This window comes from Balaenoptera ricei, chromosome 9 (genome assembly GCF_028023285.1).
Source record: "Balaenoptera ricei isolate mBalRic1 chromosome 9, mBalRic1.hap2, whole genome shotgun sequence".
Taxonomy (NCBI): Eukaryota; Metazoa; Chordata; class Mammalia; order Artiodactyla; family Balaenopteridae; genus Balaenoptera; species Balaenoptera ricei.
The window spans coordinates 6,022,290-6,049,897 of NC_082647.1; the positions used below are offsets into that span (position 1 = coordinate 6,022,290).

The 27,608-nt window shown below is 57.6% G+C and overlaps 1 protein-coding gene across 7 annotated transcripts; it reads left to right on the forward strand.

The window, feature by feature from the left end:
- Window positions 1-2,381: 2,381 nt before the first annotated feature.
- On the forward strand, window positions 2,382-27,253 carry WDR86 (WD repeat domain 86). Of its 7 annotated transcripts, none has more exons than XM_059933016.1 (9): window positions 3,517-3,604; window positions 7,141-7,339; window positions 7,474-8,751; window positions 8,939-9,371; window positions 13,072-13,213; window positions 15,713-16,133; window positions 23,426-23,561; window positions 26,585-26,688; window positions 26,989-27,253. In XM_059933016.1, the coding sequence occupies exons 4-9, from the start codon at window positions 9,218-9,220 to the stop codon at window positions 27,160-27,162; spliced, it is 1,131 nt and encodes a 376-aa protein (XP_059788999.1). In that variant the 5' UTR covers window positions 3,517-3,604; window positions 7,141-7,339; window positions 7,474-8,751; window positions 8,939-9,217; the 3' UTR covers window positions 27,163-27,253. The 7 variants fall into 7 exon arrangements, with proteins under 7 accessions (XP_059788995.1, XP_059788997.1, XP_059788996.1 ...); XM_059933017.1 differs by having other exon boundaries at window positions 7,474-7,565; window positions 8,530-9,371; XM_059933015.1 differs by having other exon boundaries at window positions 7,474-9,371.
- The last annotated feature ends 355 nt before the right edge of the window (window positions 27,254-27,608 follow it).

Sequence of the window (27,608 nt, forward strand, 5' to 3'; positions counted from 1 at the left end):
GCATGTGTCTGAGCACCCCCTGGCACAAAATGGTCTCCTCCATCGCTGTTGGTGCCCGGAGTCCCCCCCGCCAACCTTCAATCAAACATTGCCCCTTTCCTGTTTCTCCCATGAGGGATCTGGGCCCTTGGAGGAGTCTCTGGAAGATAGTTAAGTGCATGACGTGGGGGAGGGAGACCAGTGTTTGCTGATTGCACAGTTTTGCTGGCAGACCTAGCTTGGCTCCCGGGTCTCTACAGCTCTGTGTTCTCAAGGTGGGAGGCGGGAGACCCCAGTTTCAGAGGAATTAGGTGCTGTTTCCCAACTTTCCCACCTTCTTGCACCCCTGTTAGATTTGGGTGAAGTTCACCAAAGCAGAGTCTGTAATGCTTGACCTGAGAAGAGAAGCAGGCTCAAGATAGCATCTTCACTGCACATGCAGGCACCGAGACACCCCACACCATCTCACACACACACTCTCCCCACACACATAAGGAAATAGACTGGCTGGCTCACTCCCTACCAGGGGACCACTTTGGCCAAGCCAATGTGGGGGAAGAGGAATAAAGGAGAAGGGCAAGATGAACAAAAACTGTATCAACTTGGAAAGAGGAAGATGGTGGGGGTGAGCAATACTGGACCTTGGCTGGTTGACGTTGTGGCAGTGCTTCTGAATCCGCTCCGTGTGCTGGGAGCTGAGAAGGGAGCAGGTTTGTGTTGGTGGCGACTGAGGAACAGAAAGGTATGCCTTCCATCTTGCTCACTTCAATTGTGTGGGCTCCTTGGAAGTTCAACTTTTCTCATAGTGTAGCTGTCCTTTTTCAAACACTAGTAGGCAGGCTCCTTGAGGGTGTGGCCATGATCATCTCACCCTGCCTTGGACCTCCCCACTTCTTGAACACCTTCTCTTCTTGGTGTCCAAGATAATAGATGCCTGTTCAGAACATTTGGGTCTCCTCTGGCTCTGAGACAGGCTGGGACCTTGGACCCTTTGCAGTGTTGCAATGCTCGCATCTGGACACACCTCTCCTCAAGCAACAAAATACAAAGAAACTATATGGGACTAAAAATAACTGCATGCATGAACAGTTGGGGCAAATTATGGGCAAAAAGCTACAAAAGACCCAAAAAACCCCTACTGCCACTTTTGAAGAGCCCGGAGCAAAAGATGGGGGTCAGGAGCAAAAGCAGGGTACTGTGCATGCCCCCTGCACACAACACCACCAGAAGGGTGGGTAAAACACCTATGCCACCCCTCCAGCCTGACCCCCAGACTCCTACCCTCACCCCATAGAAGGAACAAGCTCACCCACACACACACACACAGGGAGCGAGACAGCAAGGGAACCTGTTGTGTGTTCTCGCTCCCCCCCTGCTGCAGCAGGGGCCCCAATTAAAGCCTTGCCTGAATTTCTTGTCTGGCCTCTAGTCAATTTCTATTGACTGGGGAAAGCCAAGAACCCTGGTCGGTATCAGCTCTTCTCTGTGTAAACTCTTCCTATGTCTTCTCACTCTTCACCTCACCTTCCCCAAGGGCTGCAGCTCCCAGGCATGCTCATGACTCCCACCCTCTCTGCCTGGCCTCAGCTGTAGGCTACACCTGTATGGCCAGATGCCCATCAGTCTTCACATCTGGATGTTGCAATGGCCCCTTTAAGTACACAGGTCCTAAAATGAACTCACGATCAGCCTGTAGAAGCATCCTCTGAACAGGTGTCATCAGCCACCATCTACCCAGTCTCTCGGCACAGTGGGGACTCCCAGAGTCCCTCCTTCCTCCCAGCAGGCATCTAGTTTCTGAAGAATCCACCTCTGGAATATCCCTGCCCTTTCTGCCTTCCTCTCTCCTGCTGGATCCCAGCAGCCCCCTCCTGCCTCCTTTCAACCCACCTCCACCAGTCTTTTTCCAAACGTCTCCAAACGTCTAACCATCACCCCCCCCAAACCCTTCACTGGTCCCCCATCGCCTACGAAGTAAGTTCCCACTCCTTAAGCAGAGCTGCAAGGTGATTCACAAATTTGGGGAAAGAAAGAATGGTTTTCTCTGGTTTTGACCACTTGGAGAATAAATGGCCCAATGCCCCATGGGACCCCATTATGGGCTTTTCTTTCGGAGTCTGGACGTGGTCAACCATTAGACGGTCCGGTCGTCGTGATGAGGGCTAGCTTTCCGGAGCCACCCTGCTCCCCGCCCCCCAAAACACACCGACACAAATCCGATCTGAGATCGCCTGGCTAGCTTCTCTAAAGAGCCCTGGAGGGTTCGGGGAAATCCTGCTACCTTTAGGACCTGGAGGATCCGAGTAGGGGGTCACCCCGCCCCCACCCCCGCCCCCACCCCCACCCCCACCCCCACCCCCGGCCGCCGAGCCGGCACCGGAACTGCCTGATGGGAACCCGCAGACCCGCGCTCCAGGAGGTCTCGCTGCCCGGGGCGTCGGATTCCGGCAGAGATCTCGGTGGACAGTCAGAGGTGCGCGCCGAGCCTGGGGGCGCGGGGAGGGGGGCTCCTCCTCCTCTTGCGGGACTTATTTAGGATTCGGGGTGTGCACGTAATTCCCCAGCGAGGGCGGACTAAGGGCGCTCTCCAACGAGGAGGGCCGACCCCAAGTCCCCCGAGAGCCCCTCTGGCAGGGTCCTTAGGACTGGGAGCCTGGAAGGAGCTGACTTGCCTGGTGGTGGCGCGCAGCCGCCGGCCCGAGTGCGTTCCCGGCGTGAGCGTCTCCCCAGCCCAGACCCTGCAGTCCACCTCCTTCTCCTCCTCCTCCTCCTCGTCCCGGCCTTTGGTCCTGGCGGGGGTGGCAGAGGGCGGGAGCCCAGAGGCGCAGGCCGGGCAGCCGGAACCGTCGCACGCCGAGCGGTGCGCAGCGTCCCCGGGGCGGGCGCGGGGACCGCGGGCTGAGGTCTGTCCCGAGGGGGCGGGGGCGGGGGCGAGGGCGGGGGCGGGAGCGCAGGCCAGGAAAGTGGGAGGGGACAGGTTGAGGGGTGGTCTCTGAGGAGGAGCCAGGCTGAACCGTATTGTTCGCCTCGGCCGCCCGGAGCGCGCGGAGCGGGCCGGGGAGCTTACGCGGGGCGCTCCGCTTCCCGTGTTCCCCCCCGTCCCCGGCGCCCCGAGAAGAGAGCCGGGCTTTCCCGCGCGCCCCGGGACGCCTCTGCTCAGGTGGGGTGCGGGTCTTCCCTGGGGGCGCGGGCAAGGGAGGCGTTCCGCGCCGGTGGGGCTGCGACTGCTGCACCCGGGGACCGGGAGTCCCGAGTGGGCAGCCCCCGCCGGCTCCGCGGGCCGGGAGGCCACGGGGGCGAGCGTCCGCCGCTTCACCCGCGCCGCGTGCTTCCGCAGGAGCCGGGGGCCGGAGGCCCCGCGATGGCCGCGGGACGCAGCCACAGGGAGCCGCGGCGAGGATACCCGGGCGCCCCTGCCTAGCGGGGCGCAGCCTCCTCCTAGTCCGCCGCCCGACCGGCGGGATGGGGGGCGGAGGGTCTGCCCTGAGGGTCTGCGCGGACCACCGCGGGGGCATCAACTGGCTCAGCCTGAGCCCCGACGGGCAGCGCCTGCTGACGGGCAGCGAGGACGGCACGGCCCGACTCTGGAGCACCGCGGACGGCCAGTGCTGCGCCCTCCTGCAAGGTAGACCCGCTCGGCCGCGTCCTCCGACCTCTCGCTCTGTCCTCCTCTCTGCCGCTTGCCTGCCTCAGACCTGGGCGCTTTCGTCCGCAGACCCCTTCCCCAAAGTCCAGCCCTCGTGGAAGAGCGCTGGGTGGGGTGGGAGTGCAGAGGGGGCTACGTTACGGGCCAGTGAGCCGAGGGGCGAGGCTGCGAGGGCGCAGATCACCTGTCAACCGCTGGGTGAAATCCCTTCCATCACCACAGTTTTAACAAACAAAAAGAAATCGCAGCTCTGCCCCTTTCAGCTTCCCTCGTCTCTCACAGGCCTTGTGACCTTTGGCTGAACATCTCCTCTCTCGGGGCCTTTGTAGTCACAACAGTGGTTTGTTAATCGGCCTGGGCACTACGGAGTGCACTCCGCATGGTGTGGTACCGTTTTCCCACCACTCGTGCAGGCAGGGGAACTGAGGCACGGAGTTAAGTAGTTCGCCAGAGGTTTACACAGCCCATGGGGGGGCAGAGTCGAAAACCCCCTCCCTCATTCGACCCCCCTGCCCTGCTCTCTCGCTGCCTCATTTCACCCGCAATTTGGCATGTTTGGAAACTCCATGAAATAGCAGGAGGTACACATAGGCGTAAATATTGTTTTATGAAAGAGCCCTACCAATACACCCACACCGATTTGTATTTGTGGCTTACTCAAGGGGAGGTGGATGTTTTTCTTACCTCGGGTCCCTGTCACATGCCTGCAGCACAGGACTGAGAGGTCCCTCTGTTGTCTGAGTGGCTCCTATAGCCCCTTGTGGAAGCACCAGGTTGCCTGCGCTGTGTGCACAGTTATTTTTCACTGCTGGTTTTTCCACCATAATCAGCAAATCCTGGGTGGCCTGCCCCAGGCCTCCTGGCTCATCTAGGCACAGGGAGTAAATTAGCTTCCGTATTGGCTGATCCTGACCCTGCGGGTTTTCTTATTTTCATTTTATTTTATTTATTTATTCATTTATCTTTGGGCCATGCGGCTCGTGGGATCTTAGTTCCCCCCGACCGAGGAGCGAACCTGTGCCCCCTGCAGTGGAAGAGCAGAGTCTTAGCCACTGGACCGCTAGGGAAGTCCCACCCTGTTGGTTTTATTTTTATTTTTTATTTATTTATTTTGTGGCTGCGTTGGGTCTTCACTGCTGTGCGCGGGCTTCTCATTGCGATGGCTTCTCTTGTTGCGGAGCACGGGCTTTAGGTGCGCAGGCTTCAGTAGTTGTGGCATGCGGGCTTCAGTAGTTGTGGCGCGTGGGCTTAGTTGCTCCGCAGCATGTGGGATCTTCCCAGACCAGGGCTCGACACCGTGTCCCCTACTTTGGCAGGCGGATCTTAACCACTGGACCGCTAGGGAAGTCCCATCCTGTTGGTTTTACATCAAAGCAGTTATGGTAGGTATTTCAAAGCTCAGTAGGGATGCATTTTGGACTGCCTGTTATTTGGGAGCTGGTGTAGATAATGGGGAGTTGGCCACCACGCACAGATAGTCACACACACTGCCAAGGCATAGATCTGTTAGAAAATTTAAATCCAGTGTGTATTGCTTTCCAAAGATGAGAACAGTACCTAGAGGGCTTTCAGAGATGCAGGTGCCTAGGTCTGGGTTTCACTGAGCCTTTGGGGGTAGGACTCCAGAATTGGCATTTCTAACAAGCTGTGAGGTGACTCTGATGATCGGCTGGCCTGGGGAGCCCTGGGCCTGGGACCCCTTGTGGAAGCCCAATTTGTAGGCCAGTTTCTGCCTCAGGAAGCTCCAGTCCTTTCCAGGGTGGTTCTGGCCTAGTGGGCACCTGGCTCCGTCCCCAAGGCCCACAGTCCTGCCCAGCCCTGCCCTGCCATCCTCACCCGGCTCTGTGCCTGGCAAGTCCCCTTCACACCCACTTTAGTGACCCTCACAGCGGCTCGTCCCCACAGGACACCAGAACCTGCTTCCTAGCAAGGCCACGCTGGACCCTCTGTTGCCCTAGTTGGAGGCCTTCCCACTCCACGGGAAAACGCTATCAAACGGAAAAACTGCTGACAGGGTCGTTTCTTTTATAAGGGTTTGCACTTTAAGAATTGTCAAGGACAGAGGGGACAAAAATAACCTTTCCTTATCCTGAAATTGCACTAATAGACTTGTGAGAGAGTCATTTTGGGTGTGTGATAATCCTTGTGTGGCCCCCATGGTAAGCAAGGACCTGCCAACTGCTCCTCTGTAGGATTTTTTTTTTTGGCTGCATTGGGTCTTCGTTGCTGCACGCGGGCTTTCTCTAGTTACGGCGAGCAGGGGCTACTCTTCATTGCAGTGCGCGGGCTTCTCATTGCAGTGGCTTCTCTTGTTGCAGAGCTTGGGCTCTAGGCGCGTGGGCTTCAGTAGTTGTGGCGCACAGGTTTAGTAGTTGTGGCACACGGGCTTAGTTGCTCTGTGGCGTGTGGGATTTTCCCTGACCAGGGATCAAACTCGTGTCCCCTGCCTTGGCAGGTGGATTCTTAACCACTGCGCCACCAGGGAAGTACATAGGATTTTTTTTGTATCAGTGAAATATTAATAAAAATGTCTTGACATTTTAGTGCCCTATATTTTATAAATACCCTTCTAAGTACATATTTCTTATGTTATTAACCCTTGCAACTGTGAGGTGGATAGAATTGACAGCAGTTTAGGGAATTCCCTGGCAGTCCAGTGGTTAGGACTCTGCGCTTTCACTGCTGAGGGTCTGGGTTCAATCCCTGGTTGGGGAACTAAGACAAGCTGCATGGCACGGCCAAAAAAAAAAAAAAAAATTTAAGAACAATTGACAGCAATTTATTTATTTATTTTTAAAATTGTATTGAAGTATAGTTGACTTACAATGTTGTGTTAATTTCTTCTGTACAGAAAAGTGACTCAGTTATACATATATATTTATATATATTCTTTTTCATATTCTTTTCCATTAGGGTTTATCACAGGATATTGAATATAGTTCCCTGTGCTATACAGTAGGACCTTGTTGTTTATCCATTCTCTATATAATAGTTTGCCTCTGCTAATCCCAAACTCCCATTCCTTCCCTCCCCACCCCTGGCAACCACAAGTCTGTTTTCTATGTGTGTGGGTCTGTTTTTGTTTCGTAGATATGTTGATTTGTATCGTATTTTAGTTTCCACATATAAGTGATACCATATGGTATTTGTCTTTTTCTTTCTGACTTACTTCGCTTAGTATGGTAATCTCTAGGTCCATCCATGTTGCTGCAAATGGCATTATTTCATTCTTTTTGATAGCTGAGTAGTATTCCATTGTGTGTGTGTGTGTGTGTGTGTGTGTGTGTGTGTATACACACCACATTTTCTTTATCCATTTATCTGTCGGTGGACATTCACGTTGCTTCCATGTCTTGGCTATTGTGAATAGTGCTGCTATGATAACACCAGTTTATAGATGAGAACAGGAGATGCAGATATTTACCAACATGCAGCATATTCTAAGTGTCTCCTAGACACTCACATCGTGAGGCAGGTGCTGTTGTCAGCATGCCTGATGCATAGTGTGGTTGCAGGGCTTGTCCAGGGTCTCGCGGCTGGTCGGCGGCAGAGAGGCTTCTCGCCCACTGTGTGGCTCCTGCTCTGGGCAGGACAGAGTTGCAGGGAAGCTGTGCTCCCCCGGGGCCACACGGCTGGTCAGCGGCAGACCCTGCAGGTCTCCTGACTCCAAATCCAGGCTCTTTCCACTGCCATCGTAGAAACCGCCACCTCGGGGTGAGTGCCAGCTCCTTGCACAGCTTGGGGCCCACAGAAGGCTTCAAAGGAGAGCCTGTTGGTGGGTCAGGCCTGGATTTCTCGGGCAGAGCGGCCTGGGTTGGCAGCTCCTGCCATGCGTTTTCCTTCTGCAGACGAGCTCACGGTGCAGAAGCAGTTGGGGACCAGAGGATCTTCCCAGATCTTCCCGGACCATGGCTCGAACCCATGTTCCCTGCATTGGCAGGTGGATTCTTGAGCACTGCGCCACCAGGGAAGCCCTATTTATTTATTTATTTTGGCTGCGCCAAGTCTTAGTTGCGGCACACAGGATCTTCATTGCGGCACGCGGGATCCTCAGTTGCAGCATGAGGGCTTCTTAGTTGCGGCATGCATGTGGGATCTAGTTCCCCGACCAGGGATCGAACCCGGGTCCCCCGCACTGGGAGCGTGGAGTCTTACCCACTGGACCACCAGGGAAGTCCCATGCCTCAGTTTGTTTATCTGTGAATTGGGAGTGATAACAAGAGGAACCTAACCTCATAAGGTCATGGTGGGCATCAAGCCAGTTAAGAAAGAGTTCCTAGCTCATTGTATTCGCTGTCTTATCCTTCATGCCCGAAGTGAGTAACAGGATCCCTTGGCACTGTGCCATGCCAGCTCCAAAGCTCTTCTTCATTTGCCTCCCACAACTCTTTATCACCCCGTTTTGTAGATGAGGAAACTGAGGCTTGCCAGCCCTCTGCGCTCCTCCCTCTGGGTCCCGAGCCCTTTCCCCCTCACCTGCCTGTTGGCTTGACGGCGCTGGGTGCCTGTGTCGGATTCAAAGGTGCAAGAGTCTCGGATCCCGCCCCAGGGAATCTGCAGATTGGATTGAGAGAACGATTGCTTAACTAAGGGGCTGTGTGCACTTCAGAAGAGCAGGAACTTGGTGGGCTGGGGTAGCCAGGGTTCACCTCTTGGCCCAGGAGGGCCTGGAACTGAGACAATTTTTAATTGTTATAAAAAACACACAGCATAATATTTACCATCTTAGCCATTTATAATATACAGTTCAGAGACATTAAACGTTCAAAACGTTGTGCAGCCATCACCACCATCACCTCCAGGATTTTTTCCTCTTGTAAAACTGAAACCGTCCCCTCTGAACAATATCCTCATTCCTCCCTCCCCCAGCCCCTGGCACCCACTGTTCTACTTTCTGCCTCTAGGAACCTGACTCCTCTGGGTACCTTGCATAAGTGGAATCACATATTAGTTGTCTTTTTGTGACTGGCTCATTTCACTCAGCACAATGTCCCCAAGGTTGTCGCATGGGCCAGAATGTCCTTCCTTTTGAAAGCCGAGTGCTCTTCTGCCGTGTGGATCTTACACATCTTCTTTATCCGTCATCCGTCGGCGGACGCTTGGGCTGCTTCCACTTCTTGACCATTGTGAGTGACGCTGCTGTGACCATGGGTGTGCAAATACCTCTTCCAGGCCCTGCTTTCCATTCTTTTGGGTATATACCCAGACGTGGGATTGCTGAATCATCTCACACATATTTTTAAGCGGGCACTTGGGAGCACAGGGAAGGCTCTCAGACATAAACAAATCGTTATTAACTTTGTCCTGGTCAAGGAAAAATTCCATCAAAAAACAGTTTGTTTTAAGCACGGATGTGAAGGAAGCCCACACTGGCAGTTCACTCTAAGGCTCTGCGGAGACCACCGTCTGGGGCAGGTGAGCTCCCCTGTGGGTGCGGATTAAGGAGAACGGGGATGGAGGCGGGAGAGCAGTTTGGTCAAGGTTGTGGAGCAGGAGAGGCTGGGCTGAGGACAGACCCTGTGGCGGCAGCAGTGACCAGAGCATCAGCCCGGGCTGGGAGCTTGGGGGCGGGTGGCCCAAGCCTGAGTCCTCATGGCTTTGTCAGACCCTGTCCATTCCAGCCAGGGCTCCCGTGCTCAGACAACGGCAGGAAACAACTGGCACCTCCGAGTGGTAACTCAAGGAGGGTCTAATCAAGGGACGCTTGCAAAATGTGGGCAGAGTGTGGGGAACCACTGTACTTATGGTGAGTACCAGAGGGGCTGTCACCATCCCCAGGCCTGAAGGAGGGAGGGTGGGAGCGGTCACTGCCGCCTGGAAATGGCTGGGGAGGGGGCTCCCTCCAGGGAGGTGTGACCGTGGTTTGAGGGCCTCGGCCAGCGTATCCCGAACTAGAGACCCCTCCTGGGGCTCCCGATTGTCTGAACCCTGCGGGCAGCGGAGGAGACGGAGCCCACAGCGGGTGAGGGCGCTGCAGGGAGCAGGCTGGAGAAGACGAGCACCCACGGGGGCAGACGAAAGACTCCAGGGGCAGCGGGGCGAGAGGAGGCCCCGCTTTTCATGCTGAGTTGAAGGCGTGTTCAGCTGGGCCGTGCCCACTCCAGGCCCCTCTGCCCCTGCAGACCCTGGTCTCCAGCGCGGCGAGCTGCTGCTGCATGGGGAGGGGGCACTTGGACTCTAAACCTGCAGCAAGTCCAAGGGCGTGCAAGCCGGGAGACGGGGCCAGCTACCTTGGCAGGAAACCCTGAGCCTCAGCATATTCTTTTGAACATAATAACCGCATTTTATCTGCATTCTACATCCCTTCAAAAACATTTATTTTTAGTTTGGCTTTCTTGCTTATTCTGCACAATTCCAACAGCTTGTGGCCGAGGCGCTGTGGTCCCTGGAGACGTGATGGGCCCTCCCTTCTAGAACCGAGCCCTCACTCCTCCACCCCTGGTGATCCTGCCGGGGCGGTGGAGCCCTGTTGAAGGTCTGTGGATTATAGTCAGGGGTGCGCTCCGCAGCCCCCAGGGCCCCTGTGCTGTGAGGGCTCTGAGCCCGGATCGCTCCCTTGGGTTGTGAGAGGGGCGTCTTGTGCCGGAGAAGGGGCTTGTGCGGGGGGGAGAGACTTGATCGATGCAGGGACCCCTGCCAGCTTGGCCAGGCCCCTGAGGGGGTGGAGGGTCAGCCTGGCCCAGCTTCAGAGATGAGTTTTTTTTACATTGAAAAACTTCTTTTTATTATCACCTCTTTTCTTCAAGTCTGTTTATATTTCTGTTGATTTGCAATCAGTGTATATATCCTTTTTTTTTACTTCTACGTATCAGAAAAGCTGTCCCACTCTCACGGTCTTGGTTAATGGCTGCAGTTTCACCGAGTCTAGGTGCCACGCTTGGATTTTCAGTGTTTTTCTTGGCCTGATTGACGGGTTCACATGACACTCTGCCTTCCTGCTGTCAGATGCTGTTGAGATGGGACGGAAGGAGCTGGAATGGGAGTGACACCCCGAGGGAGCCTCTCCTGGCCTTGGTTAGCACTGGGGACCCCTCTCATGGTGCTGAGCCCTCCCGACCCCTCCTGATGGCTGATCTGGTCTCGGGGAAAGCTCGTTGAGAATCCTCAAATATTTTATAAACATTTTGGGGTTGGCAAAAAGCTGGGCTGGGTTTTGCCAAACACATTTGCCCTCGACTTTAAAACTGATGTGCACTTTGAGGGAAACAGTCTGCAGCCTCTTCCCGTGTTTACTTAATTTACGCAAATGTTGTTTTCCTAGAGGCCTGGTATGTGCTATCCAAGAAGATGGGATTCTTTCTTACTTTAAAAAAAATTCTGTTTCTTAGAACCCAGGAAGTTGGGTTCTTCCAAGAGAAACTAAGCTTGACCCCAGGGCCAAAAAAAAAAAAAAAAAAAAAAAGTGTGACTCAGCTTGAAACTACCCAAGAGATTCTAAATCCCCGTCTACAAGATACCAGATATCTAGATGAAGTTTTAAAATCTGATCGAAATCCTTGAAGTAATAAATATGACGCTCCCATGTGTTATTATTTGAATTCATCAGTCTCCTCGTCTGTGAAATGGCTCTTAGGTCTAACATTCCTTTGCTTCCGTTGATTTTCTGGTCCCTGAATTCTTCTCCGATTGAGTCAGCTTCAGTTTGCTGTTGGAAGTGCTTATATCCGAGATGGAAACACTTTTACCTGAAAAACAGGCCCTACTGTGTCCAAGGATGGAGGACTCCTGGGCTGCTTAATAATGGTCGAGGGGTAAACATCGACCCCACAGCCAGGGTGAGAGTCAGAAGATCTGACAACTGCCCCGTAAGAGGATGACCACGTGCACTTGGCCGAGACCCCAGACTGCGGGGCCCTCCCTCCGTCCCAGACCTCCACCCTCACTGTGTCTGCTTCATCCACCGTTTCTGCCAAACGCCTGAATTCTGGCCCCAGGGGCCCCTCTTGCTTTGGTGTGTGCTAGCTTCTCTCCCAGACGCTCTTCCTCTTCTCCCGACAGACACGGGCACTGCGTAGACCCTTCCTTGCCTGCCACACCCAGGCTTCTGCTCTGTCCACCCTCGTCACGCTCTGTCCCAGCACGTATCAAGCTTGGCTGACTGTCCCTCCTTCTGGGCTGGCTGCTCTGTTTGAAGGCAGGGAATGTGTTTTAATCATCTCTGTATCTGTATTTGTGTCCTGCGGCTGCTGTGACCGATGATCACACTGGGTTTCCTTAAAACAAGTTTATTCCGGCACAAGTCTGGAGGCCAAAAGTCCAAAATCAGTGTCACTGCGATGAAATCAAGGGGTTGGCAGGGCTGGGTTCCTTCTGCAACCTGTAGGGGAGAATGCCGTTGCCTTTCCAGCTTCTGATGGCTGCTGCATCCCTTGGCTTGTGGCCGCATCACTCCGGTCTTCAGGGCCAGCACCTGCCAACCTCTGCTCTGTCTTCACGGTGCCTTCTCTGTGTCCTCAGATCTCCCTCTGCCTCCTCTGTGTGTGTGTTTATTTATTTATTTACTTACTTATTTGGCTGTGCCGGGTCTTAGGTGTGGCATGAGGGATCTTTAGTTGTGGCATGCGGGATCTTTAGTTGCAGCATGTGGGCTCTTAGTTGCGACATGCAGGATCCAGTTCCCTGACCAGGGGTCGAACCTGGGCCCCCTGCATTGGGAACATGGAGTCTTAACCACTGGACCACCAGGGAAGTCCCTCTGCCTCCTTCTTATAAGGATGCTTGTGATGGCGTGTAGGGCCCACCCTGATATCCAAGACAATCTCCCCGTCTCAAGATCCTTAATTAATTGCATCTATAAATGTGTCTCCTTCCAAGAAAGGTAACATTTCTAGGTTCCAGCAATTAGGACCTGCTGCTCTCTTTGGGGCCAGAATTCTGCCTACCACAGTGTCTCTCCCCAAACGTAAGAACAGCTCACGGCTAACATTTACACAGCTGGCACAGGAACACCGTGAGATAGGCACCGTCACTCTCCCCATTTCAGATGAGGAAATCGAGGCACAGAGAGGTGAAATAACTTGCCCATGGGCAGCCGGTAGCAGCACCAGGCTGCTAGCCCAGGCATTCTGGTTCTGAAGACCATGCCCTTGGCCTCTGTACTTCCTGCCTCTGTAACATGGGATTTGTTGAATGACTGAGTGAATACAAATAGCTGAAAAGTTTGAAGAAGACTAAAAAGAGATGACTAAGAAGGGGGGAGGGAAGGAGAGGAGGGAGGAAGGATTCCAGGGCAGGCTAAGTGCCCCCTGAATTGCTCCTGGCTCCCACGATTCCTGAGATTCTCCCAGACTTAAAGCGTCATTTCAACACGCTAGTCACTACTGGACTTGCTGCAAACACTCGCCGCCCCCCTGCTTTCCTCCCTTCCTCCCCATCTCAAACATTCTCAAAGAAAAACAGGAGCTGGCATGCCCTGCTGTGCTCACGTCTCCCCCCCTCATCTGCAGGGCACGAAAGCTACGTGACCTTCTGCCAGCTGGAGGACGAAGCCGCCTTCACGTGCAGTGCTGACCGCACCATCAGGAAGTGGGACGTGCTGACCGGGCAGTGTCTGCAGGTGTTCCGGGGACACACGTCCATTGTGAACAGGTCGGTGTGCCTGCCAGGCGGGGAGGACTCGGCCTCTCCTCGTGGTACCCGGCCGAGTCCCAGGGGACAGAGATGTAGGCTGTGGGGCCCCTGCCCTGGAGGAGCTTAGCTTCCCTGGGGAACATGTGTGGACGTGCGGGGAGGCGGTCAGGAGCACACAGCAGTGGAAGGGCAGCAGTGTCCCCAGCGCAGCAAGCGCTGACTGCCCGAGGCTGCAGGTGGGGGGTTGGGAGGCGGAGGTGGGGCGGGGAGGCACCACCAACACTCAGACCAGAGCCTGAAAGCCCTCCCGTGGCCCTGGCAGCACAGCTGCCCCCAGCTGGGTGCAGGGAAAGGGGTTGGAGGCTACAGCTCCTACCGAGGGAACAAATTCCAGAGGAAATGGCTTAATTGGTACCTGATGGTGGACTTGGGGCTCGGAGGAGGAGGAGAACGGCGATTGTTCTGAAGAGGGAGTCGCGGGCGTTTATAAACCTCTCCTCTCCGTGTTGCTGTTGAAAATATCCCAGACCCTCCGTCTCATGGAGGTTTGAATTTTTGCAAAAACGTATTGCGTTTGGGTCTGAGCTGAGCCATGGAGATTCCTTGGTGCTCAGATCAATTGGACACTATTTCTTTAACCTGGGGCCGTCGCAAACTCCCGAGGGAATGCCCGGTATGAGCAGGAGTCTGGGCACCGGGGCCCTCGTGACCTCACTGGCCAGGAAGGGCAGCTGCCCGGGCAGCGCACTAAGCAGGGAAAGGGCCCCGTGCAGGCGGGCGTTTGGCGGGGTGGGGGGCAGGGACGGAAGGATGTTCTCAGCCAGAGGGGATCCTGGCAGCCTGAGCCTTGTGGAGCCTGGGTCCGGGTGGGACCCGTCTGGCCTAATGTTCCAGCGCACGGTGGGTGGAAGTGGTGGGTCAGCCCGATCATTAACTGCCCGGAGTACCAGCTGCCTGCGGACGGAACGGTGCTCCCGCAGGGCGGGAACGGGGAAGCATCCTGAGCGGAAAGGCAGAAGGGTCGTGCTGGCTCAGGATGGCTCTGAGTGGAGAAGGACCCCAGTGGGGACCCCATAGAGCTCCGCCCCAGCCCCCGCCTCCTGCAGCTGAGCTTTTATCCCCCCTACACCCCTTAGATAGAGCAGGCGAGGCCCGGGGACCTGGGAGACCAGCCAGCACCACGCAGGCCGGGGCGGAGGAGGGCTGGGATTGGGACCCGGATTTCAGCTCTTGCTGGCCTCTTCCACACTCTTTCTTGAGAAAGAAGTTTGTGACTGAGGTAAAAGTGTGGGCCTGGGGCGCCTCCTCTAGTGAGGCTGTGAGCGGCTGGAAGGGCTGACAGAGGATGGGGTGGGTGGAAGAAGGCCACATCTCAGGGGACCAGCCGGCGCTCCGGTTGTACCTGGAAACGAATCAGTGGCTCCTCAAAGGTAAATCTGGACAATTAAGGCTAGAAATGATGCTCTGCCAGGTGTAGACTCTCCCGAGTGCACACACAACACTCACAGATGTTCACACACAAGTACACATATGCACTCATGCACACACACACACACACACACACACACACTGCTTTTGCGCAGTTGGCTCTTCTAAACATCTCAGGGTGCATATTTGTATTATGAAGTAACTGTGCTCACAAATGTGTGATGGCCCCGAGGTGAGGACGTGGGCTACACTTCTCGTGTTTTCAGAGCCGGGCCAGGTGTGTGAGCTTCTGGGGGCACCGGCCCGGCCTGGCGTCCCTGCCGTCACAGGCCACACCCGGCAGGACTCGGGCCGCCAGAACATCACCCGAGGCACCACGTCATCACTTTCCTTTAGAAACACACGTGTGGTGAAAACCGTATCTCCTGGCGTTAGGGAAGAAGCCATCAGTAGAGAGTGTGCTTTTCTTGTGCTGCGTCCTTAGTGACTTGTGGGAAGTGAGAACCGCCCAGAGGTGAGAAGCCGTGGAAGGAAGGTCTGCTCTGTTCCGTGTCCATCTTTCCTCCTGCCCGTGCTAGTCTCCCAGGCAGGACCTTTTAAAAGAGGGGGCACCAGGTGCCTCTGAGACTGAGATGGGGGTCCTGACCCCCCTGTGGCCACACAGACGACACGCCTCATTCCAGGTTCAGGCCGTAGCCCTTTGGGGGTGGTGTGTAAATTAGGGTCCACACTCATGCCCTTTGAAGTTATACACAGAGTTCTATGCTAGAGACCGATGTGTATTTTCTGCAGAGAAAGTCTTAGCATACATCAAGATGAGAATAGGAGTCATGAATAGTTACTGTTTGGCAGGCTCTGCTCCCCCCTCCCCCTGCCCCCCCCCCAGGCTCTCCTGGCTCCCTCACTGCCCCCCTCCTGCAGGGGGCCTGAGATTCCTCAGCCTTGAGATTTTCTCAGACTCGGGTCTCCCAGTCACTGGGACCGTTCATTCTTCTCACCCGTCACCTGGGCTCGTTGAACACGTAAGACGCCAGCCTACCGGGCAGCCCTGCGCGCTCTGACCCCTGACCCTTCCCCTCTTGCCACCAGGATCCTGGTCGCCAACAACCAGCTCTTCAGCAGCTCCTACGACCGGACAGCTCGAGCCTGGAGTGTGGACAAGGGGCAGGTGGCCCGGGAGTTCCGGGGCCACCGCAACTGTGTGCTGACTCTAGCCTACTCTGCCCCCCAGGACCTCCCTGGGGCTCCGTGCGCGGAGGAGGCCGTGGCCAGGGGGCTCCTGGTGACGGGCAGCACGGATGGCACGGCCAAGGTCTGGCAGGTGGCCAGCGGCTGCTGCCACCAGACACTGCGGGGCCACACAGGTGCCGTGCTCTGCCTGGTGCTGGCCACGCCTGGCCACACGGCCTTCACCGGCAGCACGGACGCCACCGTCCGAGCCTGGGACATCCTGAGTGGGCAGCAGCTGCGGGTGTTCCAGGAGCACCAGGGTTCCGTCATCTGTCTGGAGGTGAGGCCGGCCTGGCTATCAGGGAGGCCCTGGCTCCTCCTCTGAGCTGCCGCCCCACCCCAGTGTACCAGTCAGCTCAGGCTGTGGAACAAAGCACCACTGACCGGGCAGCTTAAACGACAGACATTGATTGGCTCACGGTTCTGGAGGCCGGAAGTCCCAGACCAAGGTGTCGGCAGGGTTGGTTTCCTCCGAGGCCCCTCCCCTCGGCTTGTAGACGGCCTTTCCCCCGGTGTCCTCACACGGTCTGCCCTCCGCTTCCAGATTCCCTCTTCTCGTGAGGACACCAGTCATACTGGATGAGGTTCCACTCTAATGCCCTCATTTTAACTGAATTACCTCCTTAAAGGCCCTATTTCCAAATACAGTCACATTCATGGGTACCAGGGTTAGGGCTGTTGTCAACACATGAATTTTGGTTTCCTTCCGTGTGGAGTGAGGATTACATCCACGCACAAACCGTGGTCCATAATTCCTAAATCCAAAAGTTGAAAAAAAGGAAGGTTTTTTCTTAGGCTTGGCATCAGCACTCATTTTGATATGAGGCTGGTTGTAGTTAAGTTTAACCTCACTTCCTGGGACTACGTGTACCTTTGCTGTGGAAACACGAGTGTGGTCCTCAAATCCAAAAACTCCTGAAACGCGTCGGCCGAGGTTTGGGTTAGGGATTACGGACATGGAGCTGTGCCCACCCCGGGTGGTCGTGAGGATGTAGTGAGTTGACAGCGGACTCAGTGCCTGCTGCAGAGCCAGTTCTTGACGCCCGTCCGCCTGTGATACTGTTGCTGTGAAGCATGTGTTGCTATGAGGATGTGTGGCCTGCACTTGGCGGGCACGTCTGCAGGATATGGTCCATCCCTCTATCTAGATATTAGGGTCTGGATGTTCCTGGCCCGGGTCACGGCCACAGCCCTTTCCCTTCTCCAGGCCAGTTCCCACACCCGAGGTGAGCAGGTTGGGGTGCAGTGCTCGGAGGCGCCGAGCGATGGGGGTGGGCTCAAGGTGGCAGGAAGTAGTGTGTGGCAGTCCCCTGGAGAGCCAGGCCAGGACGCCCGTTTTGGGTTCTCGAGGTGAAGGGCAAGCCCTAGGGCCCCAGGACCAGTGGAGTAGAGAAGGGCTCCACTTTGCTTGGACAGAATGATCTCTGGCCCCTGGTGAACGCCAGAGGGCCCATGTTTGTTTGGTTGTATAAATTGCATTTTTCTAGTGATGGGGGCGGGGGATTGGTTGTTACTGAGCTGAGATTTGGCCACCTGGTTTCTTTTTCTTTTTTTTTTTTTTTTTTTTGACTTTGATTTTTTTAAAAAATTTTTATTGGGGTAGAGTTGATCTACAATATTGTGTTAGTTTCAGGTGTACAGCAAAGTGAATCAGTTATGCATACACATATATCCACTCCTTTTTTAGATTCTTTTCCCATCTCGGCCATTACAGAGTATTGAGTAGAGTTCCCTGTGCTGTACAGCAGGTCCCTAAGCCACCCGGTATCTGATCCCGGGATTTGGGGAGGCAAAGGGAGGACCGAGAGGCACCTGGGAGGCAGCATTGTGTGTGATGGGGAGAGGTGTGCAGGGAGCAGTGGGGATGCGTCCTGGGCGGGGCATGGGGGGACGGGCTCTGGGTTCCTGAGGACGGGCGGGGTCTCTGGGCTCAGTCTCCTGGTACCGCCCAGGGGCAAGTCCGTCTCCCATGTTGGAGTCAGCCTGCAGGGCGCGGAGCCTGGTGTCGGGCACAGCAGTGGGAGTGAATGAGCCCAGGAGCAGAGCCGGACCTCTGCAGGAGGGGGCTCAGGAGACCGTGAGAAGCACGAAGGCCAGGCCAACTCGTAGTGTGGGGAGCTCCTGGGGTGGGGAGCTCCCAGTGTGGGGTGCCCCAGGGTAGGGTGCCCTCATGTGGGGAGCTCCTGGTGCGGGGTGGGGAGCTCCCAGAGTGAAGTCAGTGTTGTTCCCGTGAGCACACACCGGGGTCTGTCCAGGATGGGTCCCAGTCGGGGGGGGGGCGGCGTGGGGAGAGGGCCCTGCTGGGCGGTGGGATGGGGACGGGGCGGGGTGAGGGTGGGCACAGTGCAGTGTGTGGAGGCCCCTGGGGTCAGAGTTGGAAGGAGGCAGGGCCCACGCTGTTGGCTTGGGCGGGGAGGGTCGCCCCCAGTGTCAGGAGCAGCGGGCCCCGTCGTAGAGGCCAGTCCTAAAACGGAGCCTGAAGGGACGGGCACAGAGGCAGCACACGCGCTGGTGCCGCAGCAGCAGCGGCACTTGACTCAGGAAACATGCGGTTATTTGGTTTGTTGGTTAGTTACTTCATTAGCTGTTAAGTCACAGCCTGCTTCGCCCCACGGTGGGACTGAGGCAGAAAAGCCCCCGTTTTTCAGAGTAGTTGGGGGATAAGATTCTGCTCGATAAGGTCCAGGGCCACCATCTCCACAGTAGATGGCCTGGTGCCTTCCCGAGAAACGGAGGACCCGCCGACCCCCGGCCGTCCAGGCTTCCTTTGCTTTGATAGGACGTCCCCTCAGAGGGGGCCACAAGGGCCTCTGTAGCTTGGATGCTGTATCGTCGCATCTCCCTGCTGTGTTTCCCCGGTACAAACTCAGATCTAGGTGTACCGCGACTTGGGAGACGCACGTGCGGGTGACCTTTGGGTGTGCTGGCTTTGCCCGCTTTCCAGGGTCCCTCCTTCTCCCCACGTTAGGGTCGGGGAAGACCCTTTCCCTCCCCTCCTGATCTGCCTCTTTAATAGAAGGGCTTCCCCATGTCCCCTCTGCCATCAGAAACTTGCAGGGCCACCTGCCAGTCTCGGCCCCAGCCCATGAGACCCTGGCCATGCGGGGCTGTCGCTGGGACCCTGCTGTCACCTCTGGGCTGAGTGTGAAGCACAGCACAGAGTCGGGGGCGCCACCCCCCGCCCCTGCTCACCTTACCTTCTCCAAATAGATGACCCTCGGTTCACGTCTGCATGTCTGTTTCCTCCCTCTGTCCCTTCCCTGCACGTCCACATGCAGGTTGAGCCACCTAAGCCAAGGAAGGATCTCTCCTTGGGGACCTCCCAGAATTGCGACCCTCCCAGCTCGGCGAGCGGTGGGCTGCCTTCCCAGACGCCTTGCAGAGGCAGGCAGGGTTCCCGGGGGTCTGGAGACGCGGGATGGTTCTGCGAGCCCTGCGGCCTGGCCTCTGGTGTTGTTTAGGGAGGAAGCACTCGTGCCGGCAGGTGGAGAGCGAGGGAGTTGTCATCCATGGTTTCCCGTTAGGCTGAGTGTGAGGTGTCCACTGGGATCCGGGGGGCCTGTTCCATGGAGCTGCGGTGTTTACACCGTCCCTGGGAAACAGGTCAGGCCCTTTTGTGTGTTGAGATAAACTTGGGGGCCACCTTTTCAGAGGCTGGGGAGAAGAGAGGAAGCTCACAGAGCTATGCAGCCTCCTATGCCTGTCTCTGAACCGTCGGCCCGTGTGGATGAGGTACCCACTGCAGCATCCTGCCACCTCCTTGCAGGCCTGCGGCCCACTCTGAACTTGCCGGGAGCTGAGGCGGGGCCCAAGAAATCGGCCAAGCCCTGAGGGGCCTCTGCCTTTCCTCTTTACTGTGGGATGTGTATCCAGGGTCAAGCACGCCAACCCCAGAGGGTACCAGAAGCCAGGTGGGGGCAGAGCAGGAGTGCACAGGCCTCCTACGGAGAAGGTGGGCCAGAGCAGAGGTGAGGGCTCACTTCCAAGTAACAAACTCAAGGTCAAGCCCGCTCACCACCGAGGGGGACCGCTCCTTTACCCCTGCTCTTCGGAGGGACTCCCAGGGTCTGGGCTCAACCGGGTGGTCCTTGTGAAGAAAGAGAAAGTGGAGACGCTTTCCTGTCCCTTCATATTTTAAAATTTTTAGTTATGAAACATTTCAAACATAAAGTATAGCAAACGGTAAATGGGACACCTATGTACCCACCTTTGAAATAAGATATTAAAATAAACATTTCCAGTACAGCCAGAGAGGGACAGGAAAGGCTCTGCCAGGTGTGGGGCAGCCCAGGGGCTCGGGGCATGCACCTGCCCGTCTGCAGCATCGTCAGGCCCTCCGTTCTTTTCCTACAAAAGCACTGTCCTGCCAAAGCCCGAGGGGCTGGAGCAGAGATTGCTGCTGCCTTTTAGGGATACGTACCGGCTCCCGGCTTAGATCAGGCTGCGTGCAGTATTGAATTTATCCTCACGGCCACCTCTAAGGGTGATTATTTTTTCTCATTTTGTACATGAGAAGACGGAGGCTCAGAGTGGGCAAGCAATTTGCCCAAGGTCTCACAGCTGGTAAAGGACAGAGACAGGATTTGAACCCAGGACTGAACATGCAACCTGTGCTTTTGACAAGCAGCTTTCGAAAGGTGTGTCCGGGCCCATAGCGTGCTGGAGTCGGGGAGCCTCTTCCGACAGGAGGCTGAGTGCCCAGAGCCTGGCTGTGCTCTGCACCTGGCCCTGCTCACCACCTGGCCCAGCTGCTTCTCTCCCGCTGCCCTGTGCGTGGCCTGTCGTGAGTGGAGGGGAGGCCGCGGCCGCACCCCTGGGGCCGCAGCAGCAGAACCCCAGGCCTGCCCTCCGCTTGGGTGGATCACACGCAGGGAGGTGGCCCATAAGCCCCGTCCCGTCCTCTCGGAGCTGCTTGGCTGCTGGGAGGGAGTCCTGCTGGACTGGCCTTTGTGACTCGCCCTGTCAGGGTCTGTCCTGCTTTCCCCATCTGCCTTGAGCCTCTCTGGTCTCCGCGGGCTGCCCTGCTCCTCCCCGTGGGTGTCCTTTCAGGAAACCAGCCAAAGCAAGCAGTGAGGCGTCCGCCCGCTTATCAGCCTCGGGGCTCAGGATCTGTGCTTTGAAAGTGTGCTGCTTTTTAAGCACATGCGCCAGACCTGTGTCGTTGGGACACCCGCTATGAGCAGGAGGCGTCTTCCCTTTGTCTCGGCCGCTGTGGACGCTCAGTGCCTCCTTCACGGGGCCGGGCAGACAGAGCTGCAGAGGCCGAGTGGCCTAGATGTGCCACTAGGGTCTCCATCTCACAGGCTGCCCATACCCACTCCCCTTATCATAGGTCTGGGAGCCTCAGTGGGTAGTTTGGAGAGTGTGGTCCCTGGAGGTCTGGGGCTGCCTCTGGGAGTGACACTTGGTGGGGGGACAGTCAGGAAACACTGGGGCCAGTGGCACTCGGCCTGGGGGGCAGGGCGCAGACAGTGCTGGGCGGCCCGAGGAGGGTCCTGGAGGGCGGCTTTCCCACAGAAGATGAGGGGGGGTCAGCACAGAGAGGACTTGTGAAGGGGGGCACGGCATGTGCCCGGGATCTCAGGGCACAGCGAGGACACGTGCACCTGGGGAAGCCGGGCCACGTTCGGGCTCCAGGCGCAGGGCTGAAGGGGGGCACGGCATGTGCCCGGGATCTCAGGGCACAGCGAGGACACGTGCACCTGGGGAAGCCGGGCCACGTTCGGGCTCCAGGCGCAGGGCTGAAGGGGGCCCCGCAGGCCGACAGCAGGTGGGGTTGCCAGGCAGGTTCCCCTGCCCTTCTCGGTGGTGGTGCAGACGGAGGGGGGACCGGGCGACGTTCTGGACCCTGCTGGAGCCCTCGGGTGTGCGGACATCGCACGCGGCCCTGTCCTCGGGGAGTGGACCGCCAGCGGGAGAGGCCAGAAGCCAGGCTCCATCGGCTGGGCCAGTCGTCACCCCAGTAGCACCGGAGGGCAGGGCCTGAGAGACGCGGGCCAGGCCTGTCGCCCACTTGGTCCACCCTCAGCCTCTGCCTCCAAGAAGTATATGTGTCCCTCGAGATGCCACCCCCTCTGCCGTAGCGATTGGCCCAAGGCCAAGTTTGACCTGTGCTGTGGCTGTGGGGTGGAAAGATGCACTGGGCCAGAGTCCTATTCTCCGAGATTTAAACTGGGAAGTAATATGGGGAAACTGAGTCAGCTGTGGGAATTGGAGTGGAAAGTGGCCAAGATGGGTAGGTAGTGTGTGCTTGAGCTAGGAGGACTCGGGACGAGTTAAGGATGCCCATTTCAGGGACTTCCCTGGCGGTCCAGGGGTTAGGACTCCGCGCTTCCACTGCAGGGGGCATGGGTTCGATCCCTGGTCGGGGAACCAAGATCCCTCAAAACAAACTAGGCCTGCTGCCTGCTGCCCCTGGGAGAAGGACCTCATCTTTCCTAAGCCTCCAGCGGCCCCTGGGCCCCAGCGGCGCCCTGGATGGCTGTCTCGGGGGCTTGTAGCCTGCCCTCCTCTTCCTGGGCCCTGCAAAGTGGGAGGAGGCCTGGTGCCATCAGCCAGCTAACGGCAGCTGAGTACCCCACTCTGCCAGCCTTCGGTTCTCGTCCGTGTCTCCAATAACCAGAGGTGCTGTGCTGGTCGGGAGCTCTCTGGGCTGCGTGGTGTTTGCTGTAGGGAAATTTGCAGAATTATTTCAATTGTCTTTGGGCTTCCCTCGCGCTAGTACCCTGTCCCTCTTGGCAGGGGTGCTCCTGGGAGCGGGGCTTCCTCATGCCCTTCCCTTGTCTCCCAGGCCCTTTCCTAACCTCCTGCAACGCCAAGCAGGGGTGTGAATGCCACTGCAGCTGGCAGCGGCGAGCGGGAAGTGGGGGAACCTGTGTCCAGGGGCAGGGGGGCAGGACCCTATGATGGCCCCTGGGTGTCCAGCTCCGGTCCCAGCAGAGGGCTACCTTACACACACCGTGGTCAGTCAGGTTACTTCTAGAGCTTTCTCCTATCTCCCTTCCCCAAGCAGAAGTCCAGTGTGAAAGCCCTGCCCTGGGTGCCCCTTTCTCAGCTGGAACAGTACCAGGGAACAGAAGCAGCTACAGGTGGAGTCACATTGACCTTCCCGGGGGCCAAGCTGTAGGGAACTGCTAAAGAGAGACACCTGGCGGTAGTAGCAGCGGTGCCGGCCGACATTTTCTGGTCCTTGCTCTTCGGGTGCTGAACGCTGTACGGTCGTGTCTGAGCACCACAAGGAAGGGTCTGGCGTGATCCTTGTCTGCGGGTGAAGCCGCTGAGAGCAGAGTCACTGACTTGGCCAAGGGCCAGTCAGGATCTGAAGCCGGGTCTGCCTGAGCTACACGGCCCTGAGGGGAAGGGAGGAGCATCGTGACCTGGGGTGCTGGAGTGGGTAGTGGTGGGGGGCGACCCAGGGGCAGGGGCATTTCTGGCTTGTCCACAGTGTCTCCATTGAGACCTGCATGTGCCCCTCCACGTTCCACAGAGAGAGGTTTGGAGGGGCTTCCGGGGTGCCCCCTATGGTCAGCGGTACCCATGTCCGGTGCCGACCCTCCCTCCCCCCACCCCCAGCTGGTGAACCGGCACGTGTACTCGGGCAGCGCCGACAGGACGGTCAAGTGCTGGCTGGCAGACACGGGCGAGCGTGTGCGCACGTTCGCGGCCCACAGACACAGCGTGAGCGCCCTCAAGTACCACGCGGGCACCTGTAAGTGACCCCGCCCTCCCCATAGCCCCAGCCTGCCTGTCCCCTTCACACCCCGCCCCCCAGCACATCCGCTCTCTCGCAGACCTCTCTGCTGCTTCTGACTGCACTCTTCCCTCCTGGAGTCTCAGCTGCCACTCAGTTTGGTCAGCGGCCAAGGGCGGCGGCTGTGCCCCCTCAGTGCACGTGTTTGTTCCTCCAGTGAAAGAAGTTCCAAATAAGGGTGTAGGGGCTCCTCCCCACCTTTACCCCGCTAGGACGTGCAGCGACCTGCGTGTTCAGAGGACCTCAGGTCAAGAGCAGGTCTCAAGGACACATTCTAATTCTCCAGACAGTGACACCACTTAACTCCAGTCAGACTTGAGGGCCGCATGGGTTTGGCTTCACTTGGCATTAGGTTTGACTACAGATAAGAGAAAGTCCAGATAACAGGGATTTAAATGAGATAGTGGTTTATTTTTCTCTCAGAAGAATTTCAGAGGCTGGCGGTCTAGGCTGGAACGGATGGCTCCACGAAGTTGTTAGACACCCAGGTTCCTTTTTTCACTTTACTTCATCATCCTTAGCATGTATCGGCTATCTTTAAGGGGGGGCCTCATGGTTCAAGATAGCTGCTGGAGCTCCAGCCATCATATGTTTTAGGCAGGCAGGAAGAAGAGGAGGGCAGGGCAAAAGGTTGTGTCTCCTAGATGAGTAGGCCCCTTTAAAGATCTTTCCTGGAAACTCCACCCAAAGACTTCTGCATACATATCTCTGAGCACTGCCTGCAAAAGAGACAGAATAATAAAAACTTTTATCTGGGGATACTGCTGCCAGGATTAATCAGGGTTATTTTGGAAAGAAAGAAGGGCAGCGTGGCTTACTGGGTAGTCAGCAAGCTCTCTGTCCCACAGGTCTCAAACTGTCACACATCTGGGCTTTCCTGGCTCTGTCCAACTGGGCTGCCACCAGTTGTTTACACCCCAGACACACGCAGAAGACAGGCACTGTTCTGGGGAAGCAAAACCCACAACCTCACCACACCTACATGGGAGTGGGGCTCCCAGCTTGCTGGATATCTCTTTCCTAAAACGATCCCCAATGTTATATTTTGCTATCAGCGTCCTCCCTCCCTCTCTCTCTCTCTCTCTCACACACACACACACACGCACACACACACCTGCAGCAGGAAGCCAGCCCCCCTAGGCGAAGCTGAGCCTGAGAACCATCTTCCTAGCACAGCAGTGAGGGAGCAGACTGGGGTGGGGGAGGAGCCACAGTGGAAAATTCAAGTTGACTTCACAGCACAGGTGTTAGATGAAGATAGAATGGATTTCCGAAAATAGAGTGTGAGATGCCCTCAGGATTTAGGTGTCTGACGCAGAAAAATTATCTTTTTCCTGTTCCTGTGTCCAAGTGTGATTATGGCTCTGCTCCTGTCGGGGACCTCTAATTTAAAGAGAAGAACGTTGCCCAGAGCGCCTCCCCGTGGCAGCGGCTGGGATGAAACCTGCCGCTGCAGCAAATCCCACAGACCCTACCTGCTGCCCGCTGTTAAGGAACTTGGTCCTTGGTCTTTGCCAACAGGCTACAGGATGATCAGACCTAATTCTGGACCCTCTTCCCACCCTCAGGATGCCCAGTAACCACAGTGCATTGGTGGAGGGGAAGGCAGGAGAGGAGCTGAAGAGGCCGAGAAATGAAACTTCCCCTCCAAGTCCACATGCGCTAGTAGCTTTAGCAGCAAACCTGGGACTAGGCAGGTGACACAGGAAATGGGATAAGGAATAGACACCCCAAGGACAGGGAGCCCCCAGGGGGTGCTTACTGTGGCTCACTCAGGCTGCTGGGTGGCTGTAGCAGATGCTATGGGTACCACGCTCAGGGGCATTTCCTGCTGCAGCACCTGAGGTCCTCTGCCCGAGGGTGTTTTCCTGTGAGGCAGGTCATGGGAGGGCTGGGAGTTGACGGATAAGTAGCCCAGTGTCCTTGTCCCTGGGTGGAACAACTCTGAGACCCGGTCCGCCCCTTCTCCCAAGGGCCCCCAGTAGTCACCTGCTCCCTAACACACCTGCATGGGAGTCCTCCTTCCTTCCTGTTTCTCTCCCCACTTCCTGGAATGCCCTGCTAGATAAACCGTTTGCACTCAAAACCTAGTGTCAGGGTCAGCTTCCGGGAGAACCGGGGCTAAGATGGTAAGTGGACGAGGGAGTTTCTCTGGCCAGTGCCGTCAGTGTGGTCCCTGACCAGCAGTATCAGCATTACTTGGAATTGGCTAGACATGCAGGTTCTCAGGCCCCACCCCAGACCTCCTTAAATCAGAAACTCAGCTGGGCCCAGCCTGCACTCGGGAGTTTGAGAACTCTTGGACTAAGTTATAATGTAGGAAAAAGCCCAAGGGAGGCAGAATCGGGAGGTTCCCCCTGGGAGAGGTTGCGCAGGGCACCTCTAGTGAACCCCGGAGGCGCTGGGTTGTGTTTGGAGGGCCAAGTTCATTACTGAGGAGGGGGAGGAATGAGGTTCTGGTTGGTCCTTGTCCCGAGAGGCTGCTCAGACGGTGGGGGGGGGAGGGATGACCCCCCCCGAGGCAGGGGCTTCAGAGCTGCTGGAAACACCCGGCAGGGAAGCTAAGCTTCACCAAAGGCTTCCACCAAATGGCCTGAGAGTGGGAAGCTGGGCCCAGGTGGTACTCAGGAGGGGTGGAAGCACCTGGAAGGACTTGGCAGGCTGACCTGAAGCCCAAGGGCGGTGGGGCAGCCGAAGTCCTGCAGAGCCGGCTGCAGCCCACAGAGGGCGCTTCCGGGCCCCTGGGCGTCACCCTGAACTCACAGGAAAGTACTGAGATAGGGAAGGTGCCACCTCCTTCCTTTCAAGGGGCTTCTGCTGTTTCCCATTGGCAATTATGACATCCCTGGGAGGCGAGCGGTGGGTCCCGGGGAGGGTCCCCGTCACTCTCCCCGCCCTGCCCATCCACGACCCCCGCCCTGCGGAGTCCCGAGGGGACGAGGGCTCTCGGGCGGGAAGCAAGTGCCACCGTGTGTTCACAGTGTTCACGGGCAGCGGGGACGCCCGCGCGCGCGCCTTCGACGCCCAGTCTGGAGCGCTGCGGAGGGTGTTCCGCGGCCACGCCTTCATCATCAACTGCATCCAGGTAGGCGCTCCCGCCCTCTCCGGGGCCCCGTGGCTGGTTGGCTGAGCGAGGGCGAGCCCGCCTGCGCCTCTGCCTCGGAGGGGGAGGGGGGAGGCGGGGCCAGGCAGCAGCGCTCCCCCGCGGGCAGAGCCTCCCGCATCGGGCGGCCTGGGCGGTCGCGGCTCCCGCCGAGGCCCGGGCCGGCGCTGGCCCGAGGCAGGGCGGGGCCTGCACCTACGTGACCCCGTAGCTGCGGGGAGGCGCGGGGTCGGGGGGCGGTGGCGCGCCCCCTCCAGCGCCGCCCACGCCCCGCGCCCGCAGGTGCACGGCCAGGTGCTCTACACGGCCTCGCACGACGGCGCGCTGCGCCTCTGGGACGTGCGCGGCCTCCCGCGCGCCCCGCCGCCGCGTCCCGCCGCCCCCAAGCGCAGCCTCTCGCGCCTCTTCAGCAACAAAGTGGGCTGCGCCGCCGCCGCGCCCCTGCAGCCGGCCTGAGACGCCCCGACCGGCCGCCCACGGACCCGCGGAGGGAGCGCGGCCCGCCGGCACCGGGGGCTCCGAGGGCAAGGACCGGGGCGGCGGTGGTGCCTGTCCTCCGCGTCCGCTGACTTCCGAAGCCCTCGCCAAGCCGCCCGTGGGGAGGCCATGCCTGCCGCCCACCGCGTCCCCAGCCCGCCTCTCGGTCCCCACCTCCTTCGGCCAGAGCCCCTGCGGAGCCCAGCCCTCAGCCTGCTCTCCGGCCCTCCTGGGACCCTCCCGGGACCCTCCCGACTCTTAGGGTCTCCAGCCCCGCGGCCCCGGCGCCCGAGGTCCTCCGAGGCGAAGCCTTTCCTGCGGAGCGAAGCGGACGCTTCAGAAAGCCACAGACCGGGCCTTCCCCGGCGGTCCAGTGGTTAGGACTCCGCGCTCTCACTGGCGAGGGCCAGGGTTCGATCCCTGGT